This window comes from Ranitomeya variabilis, chromosome 1 (assembly GCF_051348905.1).
Source record: "Ranitomeya variabilis isolate aRanVar5 chromosome 1, aRanVar5.hap1, whole genome shotgun sequence".
In the NCBI taxonomy this organism is placed as follows: domain Eukaryota; kingdom Metazoa; phylum Chordata; class Amphibia; order Anura; family Dendrobatidae; genus Ranitomeya; species Ranitomeya variabilis.
The window spans coordinates 200,135,424-200,160,659 of NC_135232.1; the positions used below are offsets into that span (position 1 = coordinate 200,135,424).

General features: G+C 46.3%; 3 protein-coding genes across 12 annotated transcripts in view; 1 reads left to right on the plus strand and 2 right to left on the minus strand.

The window, feature by feature from the left end:
- Positions 1 to 17,269, minus strand: part of C1H5orf52 (chromosome 1 C5orf52 homolog) — a 45,224-nt gene extending 27,955 nt beyond the window's left edge. For 2 of the 3 annotated variants that reach the window (XM_077291881.1, XM_077291891.1), the window contains exons 1-2: positions 17,133 to 17,269; positions 1,060 to 1,182 (exon numbers count right to left, since the gene is read on the minus strand). Coding sequence is in view for 2 of the 3 variants with exons in the window: in XM_077291891.1 (XP_077148006.1) it covers positions 1,060 to 1,076 (17 nt within the window). In the remaining variant the exon portion in view is untranslated. The remainder of the gene's footprint in view (positions 1 to 1,059; positions 1,183 to 17,132) is intronic. The other variant, XM_077291872.1, reaches the window with a different exon arrangement.
- The window catches only part of DUSP18 (dual specificity phosphatase 18), a 67,722-nt gene extending 45,111 nt beyond the window's left edge, over positions 1 to 22,611 (plus strand). For 2 of the 5 annotated variants that reach the window (XM_077291935.1, XM_077291942.1), the window contains exon 2: positions 21,980 to 22,611. In XM_077291935.1, coding sequence (XP_077148050.1) covers positions 22,045 to 22,572 — 528 coding nt within the window. In that variant the 5' untranslated portion in view covers positions 21,980 to 22,044 and the 3' untranslated portion in view covers positions 22,573 to 22,611. Of the gene's footprint in view, positions 1 to 16,850; positions 16,929 to 17,317; positions 17,564 to 21,979 lie in introns of those variants that run through there. The other 3 variants (XM_077291926.1, XM_077291921.1, XM_077291917.1) reach the window with 3 other exon arrangements.
- Positions 22,612 to 22,692: 81 nt separating this feature from the next.
- The window catches only part of LOC143808843 (synergin gamma-like), a 28,490-nt gene continuing 25,946 nt past the window's right edge, over positions 22,693 to 25,236 (minus strand). For all 4 annotated transcript variants that reach the window (XM_077291963.1, XM_077291982.1, XM_077291954.1 and 1 more), the window contains exons 5-6: positions 24,470 to 24,577; positions 22,693 to 23,002 (exon numbers count right to left, since the gene is read on the minus strand). In XM_077291963.1, coding sequence (XP_077148078.1) covers positions 22,859 to 23,002; positions 24,470 to 24,577 — 252 coding nt within the window. In that variant the 3' untranslated portion in view covers positions 22,693 to 22,858. The remainder of the gene's footprint in view (positions 23,003 to 24,469; positions 24,578 to 25,236) is intronic.

The window sequence follows — 25,236 nt, forward strand, 5'->3', positions numbered from 1 at the left end:
CGGGGGCGTAGTGTGGGCTTCGCGCCGGCCCGCTCACGTGACCTGGGTAGGCGTGGCTCCACTATGTGGATTGACGGAGCAGAGGGATATGAGATTTGCGCAAGCGCAGTAGGATGTGACACGCACTCAGCACTAGGAACAACACATGATCGCACATCAGCGGCGGTTCGACGTCATGGGTTACCATGGCGGTAGGACGCCGAATTAACGCAAGCGCACATTAGGGACAACACAAGATTGCACACCAGCGGCGATTCGACGTCATGGGTTACCATGGCGGCAGGACGCCGAACTAACGCAAGCGCACTGCAATTAGGCACTGATGGGTAGCCGCAAGGCCATGTGACCGGAATGGCTTAGTATTTATATGAGACTGAGATTCAGATTTAGCCACGCCCCCTGAGGAAGCGAGGCTGTTGAAAGCACGCGAAACGCGCGTTGGGGTGATCGAGGTCCTCACAGGAACTGGAAACTAGCAATGGGTAATTATTACCATTAATCTTTGATATAAATAGGCTGTTGTTTTCACACAACTGTTATGCAGCGGCGGGTGGTTCTCTGATGGAGCACTGAGTGCCAAGGGATAGTGTTTAGTGATACAAATTACACCAAGTCGCTGCTCTATTATTTATATGCTACATTAGCCTATTTTGTCTGGTTCTCCAATGTGGACCCTTGGTCAATTTAACTCACCTGGGTAATTCACGTAATTTATGTACTTGATATTTAATATCCATTTTTATTATGTAAATTCCTTTGGATGTAATAAATAGTATATTTAGCAAACTCAATGTTCTCCGTTTTATGTCAACAATAAAAATGCTGTTCAAAAATTGCTTTATGGTAGTAGTCGATTTAAAAGATGCCTATTATCATGTGCCCATTCATGAAGATTTCCAGCAGTTCTTGAGGGTAGCAGTGTTAATGGGGGGAGTGGTTCATCATTTTCAGTATAGAGCACTTCCCTTCGGTATAACGTCTGCCCCTAGAGTATTCACAAAAATAGTTGCGGAGGTTATGGCTCATTTGCGGGAATCTAATATTCTTATTGTCCCATACCTTGACGATTTCCTCATAGCAGGGAACTTGGCGGAAAACTGTTTATCTCAATTAGAGTTGACCAGAGTTAAGTTGGAACGTCTGGGTTGGATAATTAATTATGAAAAATCCCGGTTGCAGCCCCTAAAAATTCAAAAGTTTTTCGGATTATTATTAGATTCAACTACACAACAGTGTCTCCTTCCAGAAAATAAATTAAATCAGATTCAGCATCAGGTATTAAAAGCGATTAATACACCCTCTATGACCCTTCGACAAGCTATGTCCCTGCTGGGGTCCCTCACATCTTGCATCCCAGCGGTAAGGTGGGCACAATTTCATTCTAGACCCTTTCAGAAAGATCTTTTGATTAATGACAGGATCTTGAGGGGTGTATATACTGGAGGAAAATTATAATTTTAGAACCGGCGACTCTTGAATCCCTAAATTGGTGGCTGGATAGGGATAATTTGTCGGCAGGAGTTCCCTGGATAATAGATGTATCCCGGGTAATAACTACGGATGCTAGCTCCTCAGGTTGGGGGCTCACATGGATGACATTGTGGTTCAGGGTCAATGGGAACCATACTCAACGTCTTCATCCAATCAGAGAGAATTATTGGCAATTGAGTTGTCAGTTAAAAAACTCCTCATGTATCTGCAGGGCCACCACGTCAGGATCCTCTCGGACAACCAGGTGGCAGTCTCCTATATAAATCATCAAGGTGGTACACGTTCCGAGACTCTGATGCAGATCACAGATCGCCTGCTCCGGATGGCAGAAGAGAATTTTCAATCTTTGACTGCTCTCCACATCACAGGGAAGGAGAATATAAAAGCGGACTTTCTCAGCCGCAATACTCTAAAACAAGGGAAATGGTCTCTAAATGGAGACGTCTTCAAGCAGATTGTCCGCCTATGTGGTCGGCCAGTGGTGGACCTATTTGCTACAAAAGAAAACAAAAAAGCAAAAGACTTTTGTTCTCTAAATCCCAGGGAAAATCCGCTGGCAGTGGGATGCATTCCTCATAAAATGGGATTTTATTCTGGCTTACGCCTTCCCACCGTTGAACCTGTTACCTCTAGTGGTGAGGAAAATCAGAGAAGATCGTGCGAAGGTCATTCTGATTGCTCCTTTCTGGCCCAGGAGAACCTGGTTCGCATGGCTCAGGACAATGTCAGTAGGCGAACCCTGGGTGTTACCAGACATTCCGAATTTACTTTCCCAGGGGCCGGTATTCCATCCGCAAGTGACGGGACTCCATTTGACGGCTTGGAGTTTGAGCGGTCATTATTAAAAAATAAAGGCTTCTCCTCTAATTTGGTTGATACCCTTTTAAAAAGTAGAAAGCCGATAACGAGAATCTACTCTAGAACCTGGAGGAAGTTCCTAACTTCCTCAGAATTTAACATCAATGAAGGGGTACCGATACGCCAAATATTAGAATTTCTGCAGTGGGGGTTAGAGTTAAATCTCTCCACAAGCACACTGAGAGTACAGGTTTCAGCACTTGGTGCCCTGTTCTCACGTAATATTGCTAGCAACTATTGGATGTCGAGATACATTAAGGCGGTCGGTAGAGCTAGACCGTTACATAGAAATAAAATGGTACCGTGGGACTTAAATCTAGTCCTTTTCTCTCTAACGAAAGACCCCTTTGAGCCCTTAAATGAAGCCTCAGTCAAAATGTTATCTCTCAAAACAGCTTTCCTGATAGCTATAACATCAGCTCGCAGAATAGGAGACATCCAGGCGCTTTCTAGACTTCCCCCGTATACAGAATTTTTACAGGATAGAGTTATCCTTAGGCCGGACCCAGCCTACTTACCAAAGGTAGCATCACAGTTTCACAGATAGCAGGAGATAGTTTTACGTTCATTTATCCCTAATCCTTCTAACCCTAAAGAAAGTTAACTCCATACGTTAGATGTCAGGAGATGCCTTTTACAATATATTTCAGTTACTAATGACTGGAAGAAAGATAATGCACTATTCCTATCTTTCCAAGGTCCTAGGAAAGGAGTTAGGGTACCGTCACACAGTACCATTTACATCGCTACGACGGCACGATCCGTGACGTCGCAGCGATCGTATGATTATCGCTCCAGCGTCGTAGACTGCGGTCACACTGTGCAATCACGGCGCTGGAGCGATGCCGAAGTCCCCGGGTAACCAGGGTAAACATCGGGTAACTAAGCGCAGGGCTGCGCTTAGTAACCCGATGTTTACCGTGGTTACCAGCGTAAAAGTTAAAAAAAACAAACCGTACATACTCACTATCTGATGCCCGTCAGGTCCCTTGCCGTCTGCTTTCCTCTCTGACTGTCTGCCGGCCGGAAAGTGAGAGCAGAGTGCAGCGGTGACGTCGCCGCTGTGATCTGCTCTCACTGTACGGCCGGATTCAGTCAGAGCAGGAAGCAGACGGCAAGGGACCTGACGGGCATCAGATGGTGAGTATGTACGGTTTTTTTTTTTTTACTTTTACGCTGGTAACCAGGGTAAACATCGGGTTACTAAGCGCGGCCCTGCGCTTAGTTACCCGATGTTTACCCTGGTTACCAGCGAACACATCGCTGGATCGCTGTCACACACAACGATCCAGCGATGTCAGCGGGTGATCAAGCGACGAAAGAAAGTTTGAAACGATGTGCTACGACGTACGATTCTCAGCAGGGTGCCTGATCGCAGTAGCGTGTCAGACACTGCGAGATCGTAACGATATCGCTACAACGTCACGAATCGTGCCGTCGTAGCGATAAAAATGCCACTGTGTGACGGTACCCTTAGAGCATCAAAGTACATACTAGCTAAATGGATTAGGGAGGCTATCTCTCTGGCTTCCACGACAGGTGGGGGTCCGGCTCTGCAGAATCTGAGGGCACATTCCACCCGAGCCATGGCATCATCCTGGGCAGAAAGGTCTGGAGTGTCAATCGACCAGATATGTAAGGCGGCCACATGGTCATCCCCTTCCACTTTTTTCAAACACTATCGGTTGGACTTGGGGTTCTCCTCAGATCTCACCTTCGGGTTAAGGGTGCTGCAGGCTGTGGTCCCTCCCTAAAATGGCTTACATCTCTGTAAATCTCTCGTGGCGCTGTCATGGGAGTCCGAATAAAGCATTAAGCTACTTACTGGTAGCGGCATTTTTCAGAGGCCCATGACAGCACCCTTAGTTCCCTCCCTATTCACGTGGGGGTTGCACATCCTTAAAAAAAAAGTGTTTTTCTCACGAGCGGTATCTGGATTGTTACTTTATTAAAGATATTGTATTTAACTGTATATAATGGTGTGTTTGCTTGTCATTTAACCGCGGTAGTCCTCTCAGGCTCTGTAATCCAACTGATACGTGGGAGAGGTGCCGCCCTTTTGTATCTGTGGGTTTCCTGTTCCTAAGGGGCGGATCCCCTCTCTCGTGGTGCTGTCATGGGCCTCCGAAAAATGCCGCTACCAGTAAGTAGCTTAATGCTATCACATTCCCATACACAAAGACTATCAGAAGTTCCTCAGGGTAGCAGACTCCATAGGGGGAAATCAGATACTTTCAGTACAAAGCTCTCCCTTTCGGCTTGGCGGTGGCTCCTTGAGTGTTTACTAAGCTGGTGGCAGAAGTTATGGCACACCTGAGGGAGCAAGGCATCTTGATTATCCCTTACCTGGATGACTTTCTAGTGATAGGCAACTCGATCCAGCACTGCAAAGCTCAGATCTTTAGTGAGCTCTTTAGTGAGCTTTATGATGGGTCTTAAACTTAAGAAAATCGAAGGTCGAGCCTAAAGAGTGCATGAGTTCCTGGGACATGTACTAGACTCCAAAAAACAGAAGTGTCGCCTCCCTGAAGACAAAATAGAAAAAATTACGGATCAGGTGTTGAGGGCATCGCAACACCCATCTATGACTTTGAGGAAAGCTATGTCCCTGCTAGGTTCCCTAACCTCCTGTGTGCCAGCAGTACAGTGGGCCCAAATACACACCAGGTATCTTCAGTGGACATCTTAGGAAACCAGGTTTCTCTAGGACAGGGATGGGGAACCTCAGGCCCCAGGGCCATTTACGGCCCTCGATGACCTTTTATCAGGCCCCCAAGCAGATTCTCAGGGATTGCATTCTTGGGCAGGGAGCTGTATTTTGATTACAACCAGCTCATCAATTTCTTCTTGCTCTGTTAGCGCACACACACACACACACACACACACACACACACACACACACACACACACACACACACACACACACACTGAAAGATTACGTCCTGAAACCAGTGCCAGTGAGGATGCACTTTGTGGGCGGAGTTTGTACGGCCCCCGAAGGACGGTAGAAATATCCAAACGGCCCTTGGCAGAAAAAAGATTCCCCACCCCTGCTCTACGAGGACATTTAGGAGGACTGATGACTGTCTTCAAGAACTATTCATTCCCTGGTTTGGTGGCAAAAAACTGAAAATTTGGCCAAAGGGGTTAATTGGGTAAGCAGAGTTACTTGAGTCGTCGCCACTGATTCAAGCCCCAGGGTTTGGGGGGAACATCTGAACGACATAGTTGCTAAGGGAAACTGGACGGGGGAGCAGAAAATGGTTTCCTCAAACAGGAAAGTACTTTTGGCAGTCAAACAGGCTCTGATAGACTTCTTTGATTCCCTTCAGGATCAGCATAGTATTTTCAGACAACCAGGTAGTGGTTGCCTATCTGAACCACCAGGGCAGAACCAGGTCTGGTCCTTTGATGGAATATTTTCCGGATGGCGAAGATCAATTTCCTTTCTCTATCGGCCCTCTACATACGGTGTTGGGGGGTGGGTTAACTACAAGGTAGATTTTTTTGAGCCGGACCCAGTTAAAACGGGGCGAATGGGTTCTAAAACAGTCCATATTCAGCCAGATCATAGATATGTGAGGTTTCCCAGTTACAGATCTCTTTGCCAACAGCCAGAACAAAAGGGTAGAGACCTTTTGATCTATAGATCCCAGGGGGAACCCTCAGGCTCTAGATGCCTTCATGATTCCATGGAATCATTCTCTGGCCTATTCATATACCCCCCTCCCTACCCTGTTGTCCTGATCCTGACGGTCCTAAGAAAAATCACAACAGGGCAAGGGTGATTCTGACAGCCCCCTTCTGGCCAAAAAGAATTTGGTTCTCCTGGCTGATGATGATGTCTATCACCAACCCTTGGGTGCTGCTGGAGATTCCGAATCTTCTCTTTCAGCAGCTGGTATATCATCCTCAGGCAGCAAGTTTACACTTGACAGCATGGCATTTGAGAGGGTGCTCTTGAGGGACAGAGGTTGTTTCCCCAAATTTGACTTCTATGGTACTCCAAAGTACAAAAGCAGTCACCACTAAGGCCTATAGGAAAACTTGGAAGAAATTCATGTCCACCTCCGGGGTCAGAGTCCAGGACAGGACTCCAATTGCGGCCATCCTAGAATTTTTACAAAAGGGATTAGAGCAGGGCCTTGCTACTAGCACCTTAAGGCATCAGGTGGCTGCATTACGAACCCTGTATAATGATGTGGCGGGCAATCCTTGGGTAGCTAGATTCATTAGCGCCTCCGCTAGATTTAGGCTCATTGCTAGCCAGAGATTACCACCATGAGATCTCAATTTAGTACTATCAGCCCTAACTAGTTCCCCCTTTAGCCCCTGAATTCCACTTACCTTAAGATTTTATCTCTTAGGCTATATGCGCACGTTGAGTATTTGCTTGCAGAAATTTTTTTTTGTATGCGTTTTTGCATGCGTTTTTGTACAGCAATGAATGCTTTTTTTATCTAAATAAAGATATTTAAAAAAAATGATGTAAAGTGATGTAATTTCTTCAACATCACCTTTTTCATGCTGGTGCAGTATGGCATCAGGGGAATGGGATTAGAGCTTGGTGTCAGCAGCTGTCATTGACACCTAGCCCTAAGCTTAGTAATGAAAAGGTGTCAGCCCGACACCCTCATTACTAAGCCAATAAGGAAGCACACACACACACCTAAACCTACACACATTGTCACCAGCCTATGTAGGAGTGTTAACAGAACGAACGTACATAGGTAGTAATCTGACAGCAACTGTTAATTTTAAAGAAAAAAAATTTGCGTGGGCTTCCCCGTAATTTTAATAACCAGTAGAGGGAAAGCTGAGGGCTTAGGTTAATATTCTGGGAAGGATCCAATAGCCATAAAGGTTCCCAGGCTATTAATATCAGCTCACAGCTGTTTGCTTAGCCTTTACTGGCTAGTTTACTCGGGGACCCCAGAAAAATTTACATAGGGCCCGCCTATAAAATCTAACCAGCAAAGGCTAGGCAGACAGCTGCGGGCTGATATTAATAGCCTAGGAATTGGCCATAGATATTGGCACCTCCCAGACTAAAAACCATCAGCACTCAGCCGCCCCAGAAAAGGCGCATCTGTAAGATGCATCAAATCTGGTGCTTAGCCTCACTCTTTCCACTTGCCCTATAGCGGTGGCAAGGCAAGTGGGGTTCATATTTGTGGGGTTGATGTTATCTTTGTATTGTCAGGTGACATCAAGCCCACAGGTTAGTAATGGAGAGGCGTCTATAAGACACCTATCTATTAGTAACTCCATGGTGATATTGTATAAAAAACACCCAGAATAAAGTCCTTTATTTGAAATAATGACACAGACTCCTTTAATGAATCTTAATTAAACCATATTCACCGAACGCCTACGTCTCCTGCAATAAAAAGAAAATAAACCACAATTTTCCTCACCTGTCCGCCGAGAAGATAATCCATAATGTCCCACGACAATCCTGATCACTTTGAGAGCAGTCACATCAGTGATGTGACTGCTCTCAAAGACAGCCGGTGATACATTGAAAGGAAGTAATCGCTACCGCAATGTATCACTGAGCTGGGTGAGAGAGTTCACCGGAGTTTATCAGCTGATCAGCTCCGGTGATCTCCCTTATAGCACCACTGCTGCTTGGGAAAGTTCTCATGCAGTGGTGCCGTAAGGGAGAGCATCAAAGCTGATCAGCTGATGAACTCTCTCACGGCAGTGATACACTGTGCTCAGTGATACACTGCGGGAGCGATTACCTCCTGTCAGTGTATAGCCGGGTAAAGGGGTCACTGTTCTACACGTGAGATCCTGTGGGACACTCAGGATTACGTGGACACTTTCTCACATCCCCTTGAGAAAGCGTGGTCATATACATGCAAAACGTGCGTTGAGGCATTATCACCTGGCCTGGGGCTCTACTCATCTTGTCTGGGTAAGAACCTGCCCAATTTGGACTTTTCATTTACCTTTTCACTGAGGAATATTACTAGGTGGTTCTTTACTTTGACTTATTTAGTAGCACACTTGCACTTTTTTAGCATCACTGGATGCATGGGATTTGTGCAATATTGATGTATTTGAGTAGTTTCTCCATGGTTCTTGTTGTTTCCTGAAAGGTGTTATGTTATATTTTAATTGTTATGAATAACTTTAATAAATATAAAAAAAAAATCTATTTGATTCACCGATGTACTCATTATTCTCCTATGTTTCTCCACTTTATTGGAGTTGGTGTATATCTTTATTGCGGGTAGACCACCAATGTGTGGCACTACTCAGCATATAGCATGCAACTGAGGTTTTTGTTTGCAATCATTGAATTAGCTTGCATATGGATTCCATTGCGTTTTTGGCCCACCGGGACAAGATTCCCACTAGACGATTAGGCTAACGAAAAGACACAGAGACCTATCCTTCCTACACCCCTGGGTGGCTGCTAGGTATTGAACTAAATACCTCATGTCTAACGTATGGAAATTTTCCTCTTTTGCGTTCTTGGGTTTGGAGCTAAAGGATGGGAGGACTACTTCTTGGGACCTATGGAAACATGACACTACCTTAGGTAGGTAGGCAGGGACAGGTTTCAGAAGTACTCTACCTCACTGCCAAGACCCTGGAGATTTTGGGGGAGGCGATATACACTTATTTCTCAGCGCTGTTAAAAAGCGGTGCTGAAGAATAAGTACCCTTAACTTCCGCCGTTAAAAGGCGTATAGGCAGTCGTTAAGGGGTTAAGATAGCTGAGCTTCTGCAGTCACACCCAGGAGCAGTGACCACACTGTCAGGACACCTCTGAATAGAGGCCAAATAGAGTTCAGAGTAACTTTGCTACCTCATTGCCTCAGGAGTTTCATCTGAATTATGTCATTTGACTTTTCAATGCAAAATTGACTGGAATTGAGATGGGACACCATGTCGCGTTTGCAGAGCCCCTGATGTGCCTAAACATTAAAACCCCCCATAAGTGACACCATTTTGGAAAGTAGACCCCCTAAGGAACTTATCTAGATGTGTTTTGAGAGCTTTGAACCCCCAAGTGTTTCACTACAGTTTATAACGCAGAGCCGTGAAAATATATATATTTTTTTTCACAAATGATTTTTTAGCCCCCAGTTTTGTATTTTCCCAAGGGTAACAGTTGAAATTGGACCCCAAAAGTTGTTGTCCAATTTGTACCGAGTACGCTGATACCCCATATGTGGGGAGGAACCACCGTTTGGGCGCATGACAGAGCTCGGAAGGGAAGGAGCGCCATTTGGAATGCAGACTAAGGCTACGTTCACATTTGCGGTGTGCGCCGCAGCGTCGCCGCCGCAACGCACAGCGCAAATGTGAACACATGCACAACGCAGCTTTTTGCGCCGCATGCGTCCTTTTTTTCATTGATTTTGGACGCAGCAAAAATGCAACTTGCTGCGTCCTCCGCGACCCGACGCGGGCGCCGCAGGGACGCATGCGGCGCAAAAAGCAAGTGCACCGCATGTCCATGCGCCCCCATGTTAAATATAGGGGCGCATGATGCATGCGGCGCCGCTGCGGCGCCCGCCGCTGCGGCGGGCGCCGCTAATGTGAACGTAGCCTTAGATGGATTGGTCTGCAGGCGTCATGTTGCATTTGCAGAGCCCCTGATGTACCCAAACAGTAGAAACCCCCCACAAGTGACCCCATATTGGAAACTAGACCTCCCAAGGAACTTATCTAGATGTGTTGTGAGAACTTTGAACCCCCAAGTGTTTCACTACAGTTTACAATGCAGAGCCGTGAAAATAAAAAATCTTTTTTTCCCACAAAAATGATTTTTAGCCCCCCAATTTTTTTTTTCCCAAGGGTAGCAAAAGAACTTGGACCCCAAAAGTTGTTGTCCAATTTGTCCCGAGTACGCTGATACCCCATATGTTGGGGTAAATCCCTGTTTGGGCACACGGGAGAGCTCGGAAGGGAAGGAGCACTGTTTTACTTTTTCAACGCAGAATTGGCTGGAATTGAGATCGGACGCCATGTCGCATTTGGAGAGCCCCTGATGTGCCTAAACAGTGGAAACCCCCCAATTCTAACTGAAACCCTAATCCAAACACGCCCCTAACCCTAATCCCAATGGTAACCCTGACACACCCCTAACTCTAATCCCAACCGTAAATGTAATCCAAACCCTAACCCTATCTTTAGCCCCAACCCTAACCCTAACTTTAGCCCTAACCCTAGCTCTAACCCTAACTCTAACCCTAGCCCTAACGGGAAAATGGAAAGAAATACATTTTTTTAATTTTATTATTTTTTCCTAACTAAGGGGGTGATGAAGGGGGGTTTGATTTACTTTTATAGTGTTTTTTATAGCGGATTTTTATGATTGGCAGCTGTCACACACTAAGACGCTTTTTATAGCCAAAAAGTTTTTGCGTCTCCACATTTTGAAACCTATAATTTTTCCATATTTTGGTCCACAGAGTCATGTGAGGTCTTGTTTTTTGCGGGACGAGTTGACGTTTTTATTGGTAACATTTTCGGGCATGTGACATTTTTTGATCACTTTTTAGTCCGATTTTTGTGAGGCAGAATGGCCAAAAACCAGCTATTCATGAATTTCTTTGGTGGTGGGGGGGGGGGGCGTTTATACCATTCCACGTTTGGTAAAATTGATAAAGCAGTTTTATTCTTCGGGTCAGTACGATTACAGCGATACCTCATTTATATCATTTTTTTATGTTTTGGCGCTTTTATACGATAAAAACTATTTTATAGAAAAAATAATTATTTTGGCATCGCTTTATTCTGAGGACTATAACTTTTTTATTTTTTCGCTGATGATGCTGTATGGTGGCTCGTTTATTGCGGGACAAGATGACGTTTTCATACCGGTACCATGGTTATTTATATCCGTCTTTTTGATCGCGTGTTATTCAACTTTTTATTCGGCAGTATGATAATAAAGCATTTTTTTTTGTCTCGTTTTTTTTTTTTTTTTTCTTTACGGTGTTCACTGAAGGGGTTAACTAGTGGGACGGTTTTATAGGTCGGGTCATTACGGACGCGGCGATACTAAATATGTGTACTTTTATTGTTTTTTTGTTTTTTTTATTTAGATAAAGAAATGTATTTATGGGAATAATATATATATATTTATTTCTTTAGGAATTTTTTTTTTTTACACATATGGACATTTTTTCTTTTACTTTTTTACTGTGTCCCAGGGGGGGACATCACAGATCGCTGATCTGACAGTTTGCACAGCACTCTGTCAGATCAGAGATCTGACTTACAGCGCTGCAGGCTTACCAGCGCCTGCTCTGAGCAGGTGCTTGGTAAGCCACCTTCCTGCAGGACCCAGATGCAGCCCCGCGGCCATTTTGGATCCGGGGCCTGTATGGAGAGGAGGTAAGAGACGCTCGGAGCAACGCGATCACATCGCGTTGCTTTGGGGGTCTCAGGGAAGCACGCAGGGAGCCCCCTCCCTGCGCGATGCTTCCCTATACCGCCGGAACACTGCGATCATGTTTGATCGCGGTGTGCCGGGGGTTAATGTGCCGGGGGCGGTCCGTGACCGCTCCTGGCACATAGTGCCGGATGTCAGCTGCGATAGCTGACACCCGGCCGCGCTCCCCCCGTGAGCGCGGCCGATCGCATATGATGTACTATACCGTCACTGGGAATTAAGTCCCAGGTCACCTTGACGGGATAGTATGTCATATGGGATTAAGGGGTTAAATCCCATGCCAAGCGAGTATTCCCCAATATGTTCGTGAGCGCTGTCTCACAAGGGGTTCAGCTGTTCTGGGACCTCTTGGGCTCTGCCAATGTGACATGGCACCCTCCATGTCACATTCTCGCAAAATCTGAATTCCAAGATGACGCTTCTTCCATTGTAAGCTTTGCAACGCAGTTTTCGACCACATATGCTGTATTGACGTACTCAGGAGAAATTGCACAACAAATATTACCGTTCATTTTCTTCTATTATCCCTTTTGAAAATTAGAAACTTGGTGCCAAAGCAACATTTTAGTGGAAAAATTATGTTTCCATTTTTTCAGCCCAATGTTATACAATTCTGTGAATCGCCTGAGGGTTAAAAATGCTCACTAACTCATAGATGAATTCCTTCAGTGGTGTAGTTTACAAAATGGGGTCACTTATTGGGGTTTCTGCTGTTTTAGCATGTCAGGGGCTCTTTAAATGTGACAAGGCATCAGCAATCTATTGCGGTCAAAATTGCACTCCAAAATTCAATTGGCACTCCCTCCCTTCTGAGCCCTGCCGTGTTCCCAAACAGTAGTTTTCCACCACATACCGTATATACTCGAGTATAAGCCGAGATTTTCAGCCCATTTTTTTGGGCTGAAAGTCCCCCTCTCTGCTTATACTCGAGTCATACCCAGGGGTCGGCAGGGGAGGGGGAGCGGGGGCTGTCTAATAATACTCACCTGCTCCTGGCGAGGTCCCTGCAGGTCCCTGGCTTCCCGTCGCCCCAGCTTCTTCCTGCACTGAGCGGTCACATGGTACCGCTCATTACAGTAATGAATATGCAGCTCCACCTCCCATAGGGGTGGAGCCACATATTCATTACTGTAATGAGCGGTAACGGTGACCGCTCAGTACAGCAAGAAGCTGCCGGCGCCGGGAAGCAGGGACTACACAGCGCCAGGAGCAGGTGACTATAATGGGGAGGGGGAGCACAGCTCTGCGAGATATTCACCTGTTCTGTGCGCCGCTCTGTCTTCAGCATCTTCTGCCTTGACACTCAGGCAGAGAGCGCATTGACGTGGTTAGTGCGTGCCCTCTGCCTGAACGTCAGTGCAGAAGACGCTGAAGATGGAGCGGTGCCAGAACGAGGAGCAGGTGAATATTGCAAATGCAGCGACGGAGAGGCGAGTATGTGATTTTTTATTTTTTTTATTTTTTTTTATAATTGCAGCAACAGCAAATAGGGCAAGTGTCTGTATGGAGCATCTTATGGGGCCATAACGTTTGTACAGCACTATATGGGGCAAGTGTCTGTATGAGGCCATAATAAACGTTTGTGCAGCACTATATGGGGCAAATATCTTTATGGAGCTTCTTATGGGGCCATAATTAACGTTTGTGAAGCATTACGGTATATGGGGCAAGTGTCTGTATGGAGCATCTTATGGGGCCACAATCAAGGTTTGTGCAGCACTATATGGGGCAAATATCTTTATGGAGCATCTTATGGGGCTATAGTCAACATTTGTGCAGCATTATATTGGGCAAATGTGTCTATGGAGCATCTTATGGGGCCATTATTAACCTTTATGCAGGATTATATGGGGCATATTTTAATATGGGCATCTTATGGGGCCATCATAAACTTTATGGAGCATTATATGGGGCTCCTGATTCAATATGGATATTCAAAAACACTTAACCTACTTAATTTTACTTTTATTGGTATCTATTTTTACTTTTGACATTTACCGGTAGCTGCTGCATTTCCCACCCTAGGCTTATACTCGAGTCATTAAGTTTTCCCAGTTTTTTGTGGCAAAATTAGGGGGGTCAACTTATACTCTGGTCGGCTTATACTCGAGTATATACGGTATGTGGTATCAGTGTATTCATGAGAAATTGCACAACAAATATTATGATACACTTCTCCTGTTACCCTTGTGAAAATGAAATACTTGAGGCTTTTTAATTTTCACAGCTCAACACTATACAATTTTGTGAAGCACCTGTGGGTTCAAGGTTCTCATCAAACCTCTAAATAAATTATTTGAGGTGTGTAGTTTCTAAAATGGTGTCATTTGTGGAAGGCTTACAGTGTTTAGGCACATCAGGAGCTCTGCAAACATGACAATGGCGTCCACTATCTATTCCAGACAATTTTGCGCTCTAAAATTCAAATGGTGCTGCGTCTCTTCCAAGCTCTGCTGTGCTTCCAAACAGTAGTTTTCCCCCACATATGGGGTATCGGTGTACTCAGGAGAAATTGCACAACAGATTTTACAGTCAATCTTCTCCTGTTTGTCTGCTTTCACACTAGCGTCGGCCCGACGTGCCGACGCGCGTTGTGAAAGTGATGCCCGACGTGGGCAGCGGAAGCAGTCTTATGACGCTTCCGCTGCCCCATTGTAAGGTCCGGAGAGGAGGGGGCGGAGTTTCAGCCGCGCATGCGCGGTCGAAAATGGCGGACACGATGTGCAAAAAAAGTTACATGTAACGTTTTTTTGTGCCGACGGTCCTCCAAAACACGACGCAACCGTCGCACGACGGTTGCGACGTGTGGCGATACGTCGCAATGTGTCGGTAATGTAAGTCTATGGGGAAAAAGGCATCCTGCAGACAACTTTGCAGGATGCGTTTTGTCTCCTAAACGACGCATTGCGACGTATTGCAAACGACGCTAGTGTGAAAGTAGCCTTATCGATGTGAAAATGAAAAATTTGGGGCTAAAGCAACATTTATTGTGGTGAAAAATTGAAATTTTCATTTTTTCCTTCCACATTGCTTTAATTCCAGTGAAGCATTTAAAGGGCTAATAAACTTTTTGAATGTAGGTTTGAGCACTTTGGGGGGCTCAGTTTTTAAAATGGTGTTACTTTTTGATATTTTGTGTCACATAGACCCCTCAAAATCACTTCAAATATGATGTGGTCTGTGAACAAAATTGGTTTTGTAAATTATGTATGAAAAATGTAAAAGTGCTGATAAACTTTTAACCCTTCTAACATCCTAACAAAAAAAATTATGTTTAAAAAATGCTTATGTAAAGTAGACATGTGGTAAATGTTATTTATTTTCTATGGTATAATTATCTGGTTTAAGGACATAAAAACCTCAACGTTTGTAAATTGTGAAATTTTTCACATTTTTTGTCAAATTTTCAATATTTTCATAAATAAACAAGTCACATTGACCAATATTTATCATTAAGATGAAGTGCAATTTGTCATGATAAAAAAACAATCTTAGAACCACTGGGATATAGTGAAGCGTTCCAAAGTTATTCGTTCATAAATTGACACTGGCCAGGAAAGCGAAAACAGACTTGGGCTGAAGAGGTTAAACCATAATGTCTTAGCAAAAGCCAAGTTCGTGTGAGGATACCATTAGTTCAAAATATAAAATAAGAAAAAGACGCTGCACTCACTGTTAGCTGATAATCTTCTTTATTGCGGCATACAATTATGCATCTTCACGGCACGGGGGAGTGTAGGTGAACAAGGACATGTGAGGCGGGACGACGGCCGTTTCGCGCTGGGTTATTGCGCTTCTACGGAAGCTGAGACCCGTAGAAGCGCAATAACCCAGCGCGAAACGGCCGTCGTCCCGCCTCACATGTCCTTGTTCACCTACACTCCCCCGTGCCGTGAAGATGCATAATTGTATGCCGCAATAAAGAAGATTATCAGCTAACAGTGAGTGCAGCGTCTTTTTCTTATTTTATATTTTGGACTCAGTGACTATTTTTCTACGCTAGCACCGCTGTTTTTAGCACGTCTATGGGTATGTAATCTGCAATAAGATACTCTGAAATTGAGTTGTGCCACTTCCCCTTTTTTCTATTGTTATACCATTAGTTCAGTTTTATTAAATTAGTGATATGTGAAAGTAAACAATCCCTGACCAATTCATGCCCTACCACTGTGTTAGGTATAAATATCCTACTAATTCAGTGTCCCCTACTGGTTTTACATTTGCAGTTGTGTAGTTTTACATGGCCTCATGTAACATTAGTACAGGGCTGCCCCTCATCCATGAATCCAGCTTTTTCGTTCAGAACAGTCACTATTGTTTCAGACAAACTTTTTACCCTAAATAATTTGATCAAATTACCCTTTTCTCCCAAAAAATGATTTATGGTTTCACATACGTACATCTTGAATTGGTGGCCTAACATCTTGTATTGTGCAAGACAAGCTGGACTTTGGTATCCTGAAAAATGCCGCAAAAAAACACAACAAAAAAGCAGGAAAAGCTTTACTGCCACAAGAACAGGTTTTGCCCACAGAAAAAAGTGACAAAAAGCAACATGTGAAGATATCAAGTCCCCGTGGTACAGTAAGGCCAAGTATAAGTAAAATTGTGTGCTGGCATCCTAAGTAGGGTAACATCTAATGGAGTATGTTTGGCACAACTATATTATCCTTGCTATTTGTTCTGAGCTCTGTATAGTAGTCATCGCCTGAAGAAGGCAGCACCTCAATGTTTGTTGGGGCTGACACATCACAGGGACATAAGAGAATTTTGGGATGGGATTCTTCCAATAAATAATATTGCATTCCTTATATTCAATCATGTTTAGCTCCTTTTATACTAGACGTTTAAGTTTCTCGCGTATGGTGGATCATGTTGAGCTGATGTGAATTGTGATTCTACTCCCTTCACTTTGATCCTTCCAGATACTTTGTATTGGCACCATCACTTATCTAATCCTTATGCATATGCATCTTATACATTCTATCTAATATATTCTATCCATTGGGTTTTACTTTTTATGTATTCTATATACTACATGATAATGCTAACCAGGCTGTGCTTCATGTTACATTTGCAGACCAGAATTTGTTCCTCTTGAAGTATGGTGGTATTGAGGAATGTCTCACCCTCGCTGTATGTCTGGACGGTGACTTTCGTGAGTAATGGACGAAAAAAATAATTCAGGGAGTGCCGCTTTTTTCCTTTTTTTTTTCTGAACCACTTATATCTGATTATTGTAAGTGGAGCACGACCGTTATCAACTGCCGCAGGACTTTGTCTAAATAGAGCCCAGTCCCCTATTCTCTGTGACTGATTGTCTTGATAAATGTGCCCCAGTATTTAGCAGTATGGTACGAACCTGTACAACATTGGCCCTTCCGTGCATTTTCTTGAGCAAAAAGTTACTGTTGGGTCGGTAGATTGCTCAGTTGATGACATTTGAAGACCAGGAGAGGAAACGTTGGGGCAGACATAAAGCAGACAAGGCTGCACATAATGGAGGGATGGCTCTATAAACAGCTGGGGTACGGTGCAGGCAGTGGCTTTGTGACATCACCATAGTGTCATAGTAAGTTGCCTGGCAGTTAGACATAATTCCACTGAGCGGACTTGTAGAACCAACCGGACTAAGAACATTCATCAGTAACATCTCTACGCCGGTAATACTCTCATATCGGTCACATTATAGTAACTGCTGTATCTTCTCCATTAGCTATTATACTATGACCCAGAGGGATTTTCAGAGATATCTGCTCCAAGACAATTTCTTAGCCCACGTTCACTCGTTTGGTCAGTATTTCACATCGATATTTGTAACCAAAAACCAGGATTGGTACAATCACAGGGAAAGTATAATTGAAACGCATCGCCACTTCTGTATTTACCAAACCACTCCTGGTTTTGGCCTACAGATCTAATATATAATTGCCTAGAATACTACTTCCTGCAATTTGTGCCAACTTCCGTGGCTTTGTCCGGAGCTAATGTCCGGAGCTAAGTGACGTCACCAGTGTCCTACACCCAGGCAGAGCACAGTGGCCCCAGGCAGAACATGGGGCCCCAGGCAGAGCATATGGGGCCCCAGGCACAGCACAGGGGCCCCAGGCAGAGCACAGGGGCCCCAGGCAGCATATGGGGCCCCAGGCAGCATATGGGGCCCCAGGCAGAGCACAGTGGCCCCAGGCAGAGCACACACCAAATCGGAGGCCGAGGGGCCCCGCCAACCAAATCGGAGGCCGAGGGGCCCCACCCACCAAATCGGAGGTCGAGAGTCCCCGCCCACCAAATCGGAGGATAAGGGGCCCCGCCCACCAAATCGGAGGCCGAGAGTCCCCGCCCACCAAATCGGAGGATAAGGGGCCCCGCCCACCAAATCGGAGGATAAGGGGCCCCGCCCACCAAATCGGAGGCCGAGGGGCCCCGCCAACCAAATCGGAGGCCGAGGAGCCCCGCCCAACAAATCGAAGGCCGAGCGGCCCCGCCCACCAAATCGGACGCCGAGGGGCCCCGCCCACCAAATCGGAGGCCGAGGGGCCCCGCCCACCAAATCGGAGGCCGAGGGTCCCCGCCCACCAAATCGGAGGCCGAGGGGCCCCGCCCACCAAATCGGAGGCCGAGAGTCCCCGCCCACCAAATCGGAGGATAAGGGGCCCCGCCCACCAAATCGGAGGCCGAGAGTCCCCGCCCACCAAATCGGAGGATAAGGGGCCCCGCCCACCAAATCGGAGGCCGAGGGGCCCCGCCAACCAAATCGGAGGCCGAGGAGCCCCGCCCAACAAATCGAAGGCCGAGCGGCCCCGCCCACCAAAGCGGAGGCCGAGGGGCCTGGCCCCGCCCACCAAAGCGGAGGCCGAGGGGCCCCGCCCACCAAAGCGGAGGCCGAGGGTCCCCGCCCACCAAATCGGAGGCCGAGGGTCCCCGCCCACCAAAGCGGAGGCCGAGGGTCCCCGCCCACCAAATCGGAGGTCGAGGGTCCCCGCCCACCAAATCGGAGGCCGAGGGTCCCCGCCCACCAAATCGGAGGCCGAGGGTCCCCGCCCACCAAATCGGAGGCCGGTCCCCGCCCACCAAGTCGGAGGCCGAGGGTCCCCACCCACCAAATCGGAGGACGAGGGGCCCCACCAACCAAATCGGAGGCCGAGGAGCCCCGCCCACCAAAAGTAAGTGCGGCCCCAAAAGTAAGTGCGCCCCCGGGTGCAAAAGTAAGTGCGCCCCCGGGTGCAAAAGTAAGTGCGCCTCCGGGTGCAAAAGTAAGTGCGCCCCCGGGTGCAAAAGTAAGCGCGCCCCCGGCCCCGGGTGCAAAAGTAAGCGCGCCCCCCAGTCCCGTGTGTGAAAAGTGCTGCTGTAAAGCTGGTAGCGCTGTTCAAGCACCATGTATTTCCTTCAGGAAATGCCCATCTAATATATAATTGCCTAGAATACTACTTCCTGCAATTTGTGCCAACTTCCGTGGCTTTGTCCGGAGCTAATGTCCGGAGCTAATGTCCGGAGATAAGTGACGTCACCACTGTCCTACACCCAGGCAGAGCACAGGGGCCCCAGGCAGCATATGGGGCCCCAGGCAGAGCACAGGGGCCCCAGGCAGCATATGGGGCCCCAGGCAGAGCACAGTGGCCCCAGGCAGAGCACGGGGCCCCAGGCAGAACACAGGGGCCCCAGGCAGCATATGGGGCCCCAGGCAGAGCACAGGGGCCCCAGGCAGAACATGGGGCCCCAGGCAGAGCACAGGGGCCCCAGGCAGCATATGGGGCCCCAGGCAGAGCACAGGGGCCCCAGGCAGCATATGGGGCCCCAGGCAGAGCACAGTGGCCCCAGGCAGCATATGGGGCCCCAGGCAGAGCACAGTGGCCCCAGGCAACATATGGGGCCCCAGGCAGAGCACAGTGGCCCCAGGCAACATATGGGGCCCCAGGCAGAGCACAGTGGTCCCAGGCAGAGCACAGGGGCCCCAGGCAGCTTATGGGGCCCCAGGCAGAGCACAGTGGCCCCAGGCAGAACATGGGGCCCCAGGCAGAGCACAGGGGCCCCAGGCAGCATATGGGGCCCCAGGCAGAGCACAGGGGCCCCAGGCAGCATATGGGGCCCCAGGCAGAGCACAGTGGCCCCAGGCAGAGCACAGGGGCCCCAGGCAGCATATGGGGCCCCAGGCAGAGCACAGTGGTCCCAGGCAGAGCACAGGGGCCCCAGGCAGCCTATGGGGCCCCAGGCAGAGCACAGTGGCCCCAGGCAGAACATGGGGCCCCAGGCAGAGCACAGGGGCCCCAGGCAGCATATGGGGCCCCAGGCAGAGCACAGTGGTCCCAGGTAGAGCACAGGGGCCCCAGGCAGCCTATGGGGCCCCAGGCAGAGCACAGGGGCCCCAGGCAGCCTATGGGGCCCCAGGCAGAGCACAGGGGCCCCAGGCAGCATATGGGGCCCCAGGCAGAGCACAGAGGCCCCAGGCAGAACATGGGGCCCCAGGCAGAGCACAGGGGCCCCAGGCAGCATATGGGGCCCCAGGCAGAGCACAGGGGCCCCAGGCAGCATATGGGGCCCCAGGCAGAGCACAGCGATATTGTGGACCACTGTGCGGTGTTTCAGACCCCCTGTGTGATGTCTGGGGCCCTGTTCTTAAGTATATTAAAGATTAAAGTAACGTATATTAAAGTATATTATAGATCAAATTTGACACGTTTATGAGCACCATTGAGTGATATACTCAAGAATGACATAATTTTTCAACATTTTATGGTTTCAAACTGTAAACACTCAGAGTTTTTTTTACTTCAACCAGAAAACCTTAACGGTTCATAAAAAACTTGACTGTTCAGGATATGATAAAAGTCATAGTATTCTGAATCTTTAACTTATAAAGATACCTTTACATGGGGTGATTATTGGTTCCAGAGAGGCTTTCGGCCGATAATCGTACACATGGCTGGTGACAGGACAATACAATATAAACGTTCAAAGGTAAACACTGATAACATTAAAATCTAATATATAATTGCCTAGAATACTACTTCCGGCAATTTGTGCCAACTTCCGTGGCTTTGTCCGGAGATAATGTCCGGAGATAAGTGACGTCACCAGCGTCCTACACCCGCTCAGGGTGGACAAAGATATATGCCTTCGTGGTGCGCGGCACTTTTCTGATTGGTCGCTCGCGGCAGGCGGCAACCAATCAGAAATGTGCCGTACTGTCAAGAATTGTCAAGAGCTGGTGAGTGCAGCCATTTTTTGTTCTTTCTTTCTTACTATTATTTATTAATTGTATTATTCTCACATTTGAATAAATAAAGTATATATGGATTCTAGACTTCCGATTCTTTAGAATCGGGCTGCCATCTAGTACTAAGATAATATACTGACCAAATACTGAACGTGTGAACATAGCCTTAGAGGGAGTTGGGTTTTCATGCACTTTCCTATCAGTTATAACTTTTTTTTAATGACATTATATACTCAGTCCTGTTATCTTGGTTGTAATATTCTTATAATTTGTTAAAAGGGATTAGCCCACAAACAGCTGTGGATAGTGGGTAAGTGCAGCTGGGGGGACAGAATCATGGTTATCGCTCCAATCACAAGGCTCCCAAGACCCCCTAATAAAGAGGATGAAGTGAATTTGTCATTAGGAGAAAAGTGGACAGTTTTGTTCTCATCATCAGAGTAATTTTGTTTTAGTTATTTTTTTAAATCAGCCATTCAGTTCCAGAGATACGGACCTTTTTATTTCGTTCTGATTTTTGTGGCCTTTACCCAAGGAGCGTGACTCGGAGGGTAACTAGGTAGAGCAGCCTAAAGACCTGGCCTCCAGAGACTCTTGTGAGCATCACTCTTTTTATAAAGAACAAAGAAATTAGCATTAAATAAATAGCCCCATAATGCTAAAAACCCTATGGTGGGTTAAAAATAAAAAAGAAACCTGGAATACTCGGGAGCAGCAGGAGTAAAACAAAAGCAAGAACTGTCCACTATTGACCTGGTGACAGGACTTCTTTAAATGCAGTGATAGTGCCCATGTGTAATTATCACTCCGATCCCTGGCTATGGGAATGATGGAGTCAGCCATGTCCAGCTCTCAGATATCTCTGTCCCATATAGGCGAGGAATATTGGTCACGAGCGAACCCCTTCAAGTGTTTAATTTGGATAATGATTATTGCATATAAAGTTTTATATAAAATACATATATTGATACATTTCAATGTATTTTTTATTATAGCTGATTGGATTCCATGGTGGTTACAACATCAAAAAAAGACAAAAAAGCCTTGTGTGAAAAGAAAAATGATGTCAGTATATGGGTTTAGCAGCGTAACTGACCATCTGTTCTTGAGCAGTGCAGCAGCGGCAAGCAAGGCAACCTTACTCACTGGCCACCATATTACATGCGTCATTAATGTCTCACTAGAATCGCCAGCATTTGTCGTCCCTGATTTGGAGTATCGACAAGTCCCTGTAGCCGACCTACCAGAAGCCCCCTTGTATGATCATTTTCAAGCCATATCACATAAGATCAATGAAGTAGCTGAGGCTGGAGGCCGGACGCTCATACATTGTTCGGCAGGTATCAGCAGATCTCCTACACTCTGCCTGGCTTATCTAATGGAGCATCAGGGACTCACCCTGCGGGCTGCACACACTCACTTACAACAATGCCGGCCAATTATTCGTCCTAATATTGGTTTCTGGACACAACTGATCGCCTATGAAGTGGCCTTATTTGGTAAAAATACAGTCCGAATCATTGATTCTCCTATTGGACGTATTCCAGACATTTATGAGACTGAAGCCAAGAACATGATTCCATTCTGAAGACAAGTATGGATCAAATAAAATGACAGCAGAATCTAAGGTTTTATGTTTGATCTATGTTTGGTATTGGTGTGGTCCTGCGTTAATTGCCCTGATTTTCTGATCACGTGTATAAATGAATGGTGCTCAGCCTCCGGTTTATTGATAAGAAACCTTCAACACCTTATTTACGCCATACAATAAAAATGACTGCTTGACCAAGTTACAATAAGGGAAAATAAATAATTTGGTTCTTGTGCCAGGTCCACAAAATCCCAAGATCTTCACGATGTCACAAGTGCTTTTTTCACTTTACACAAGCAGAACAGTTACTGTGACAAGCCAGGATGGGCAAAGTGGAGTCCACACAGTGCAGCCAGAAGTTGGCACAGCTGGGGTGGTAGGCACGCCCTCCGATATCGAGCATGCCGCTTCTCACTTCAGATGGGAACTAGAACAAAAGGAGAGACAAGCGCTAAAAGTTTCACCTACTTAGACAAATTATTCACAATGGCCTAAAAACGCAAGGAAATAAACAATTTGCAATAATAATTTGTACACCCAAGCCTCCTAAGCATGCCATATGGAATACTTTACCAGAGATGGAGGGCTATGGGTGGAATATTCTACATATTAGTGCTAGTTCAACATATTCAGCCTGTAAAGTTTCCAGTGTTCCTCCAGTTTTACAAGACAATGATTGTAGTCCGGACTCTGCAGTATAATCAACCATTAGAGATTTTGGAGAATAACCTCAAATCTATACTATGGGCTACACGAAACTAAGCAGCGTCCCGCTCATCGCTGTTAGCTGCAGTCGTCAATGCAGGAGCGAGAGCTGTGATGACGCTCGCATGCAGTGAAGACAGCAGCCTAGCAGCAGGATATAGACGCTGCGGCTAGTCCTCCAAAAATCACTAAAAGAGAGCGATTTAGAAAAAGGATTCCACTGCAGAGTCCTGGGCTATAATTGTTTTCTTGTGGAATTGTAGGTACGCTTTTCGAGGTTGCTCTGCTGAGCTGTAGATTTGATCTTTTTACAGGAAAGTGTCATGATTATATAACCTACTGTGTAAACCAGGTTGTCATAAATAAGTCAATATATTTTAGGTTTTGCATTATGATCTATATAAAAGAAACCTGGAATCTTGCAGTTATAACACTGGCCCTTGGAACTATTCTAGACTTGTAGTTCCTGCTCCACATTTACATTAGTGGTAATGGACTGAATCATACCTTATCTTTTGTATTGAAGCATCAAATGAGCGTGTGCAAAAGTCATTGTGTGGTGAAGAATGGGAGCTGGGACACCACCTATTGTGAAAAGTTGATCCTGTGTTATCAGGTACATATTAAAGGGGTTGTCTGGCCCAAATCAACAAGCCTCGAGCGCACGGACTGCACTGCGGGGATTCACGGCTTTCAGACCCGGATCGGAGGATATGTATGCGGCCTCGCTCCATACACTTGTATGGAGCAATCCCACACCCTCCAGTCATCCACGTCGCTAGGTGGGGCACGGCCTCCTGGCCCGGAGTATGTATAACACATACACACCCTCCGCTCCTAGCTCAGAAACCGCCGAATCCTCGCAGCGCAAGTACTGGGGGGATTCATAAGTCTGCAGTGACATAGAAGGACTACAGATTTATCGATTTGGACCAGACAACCGCTTAAAGGTGTTATCATCTGTGATTGTAACCATTCCTGTGATGATAATGAAAAAAACTCCTCTAAAGAACAGGAGGCATGAGTGTAAAATGACCCCGAAAACATTGAGTAAATTGCAAGTTTACAATTTTTTTTAATACAGAAAAAAAAGCATTTCACACAAAAACTTAAAGTGGGTCAGTTTCTGATGACATGTTACTTCTAATGTATGAGAGAAAAAAAATAAGCATATGTCTAGGTCATTTACCTCTTCTACTGGTTTGTCTAGCAGACAAACTCCACAACAGCTCTGAAGACAAGGACTTGGGTCTGAAGACGCTCCTTCAGCTGCAGAATCTAAAGCCGATTGTGAGGGCTGCAAAAGTGATGCAATTTATACATTTAATGGGTCAGATGAAGTAAGTCACCTGCTTCCAGCACGTGATGCATAAACACAAAATGTCTCAAGTGTCATTATTAGACTAACAGTGGTTGATAAATGTGGAGCAAGTCACCTGCGACAGTGTTCAGAAGCCTCTTCTGACAGTTTTAGGTAAATATTAAGAAATATGGCCCACTCTACACAGCAGTTCTGCACGTCAAGAGAATTCTACTTCCAGTCTCACATCAGCAAACCACTAAAAAGTCAGGTCTAAGTTGGGGGGGCGTTCCTTCTCATGGAAGATGCCAGGCCAACGTAAGGAAACCTATAGGCCATGTAATGCTCCCGGAAGATGTAAATATGGAAACAGCCTCTTCAGAGAGAAAGGGCCACAACTTTAGAGCCACCTATTGGAAGTCGTAGTCCAAAAAGTCAGTATCAACCCTTTAACGAGGCATCTCACCTAGTCAAATCAGACCTGCTGTTTTGCACTTACGAGGGGCAAACACCTCGAAACGTGCCTGCAATCAGTTTCTGGATTGGCTTTTAGAATTGCTACCTCCCTATGAGATGGACATTAATAGGTCACAACATTCTATATCAAATCCCCCCCCCCTTATCCTTTTGTCTGAGTCTATGTATTGTTCGTTCGT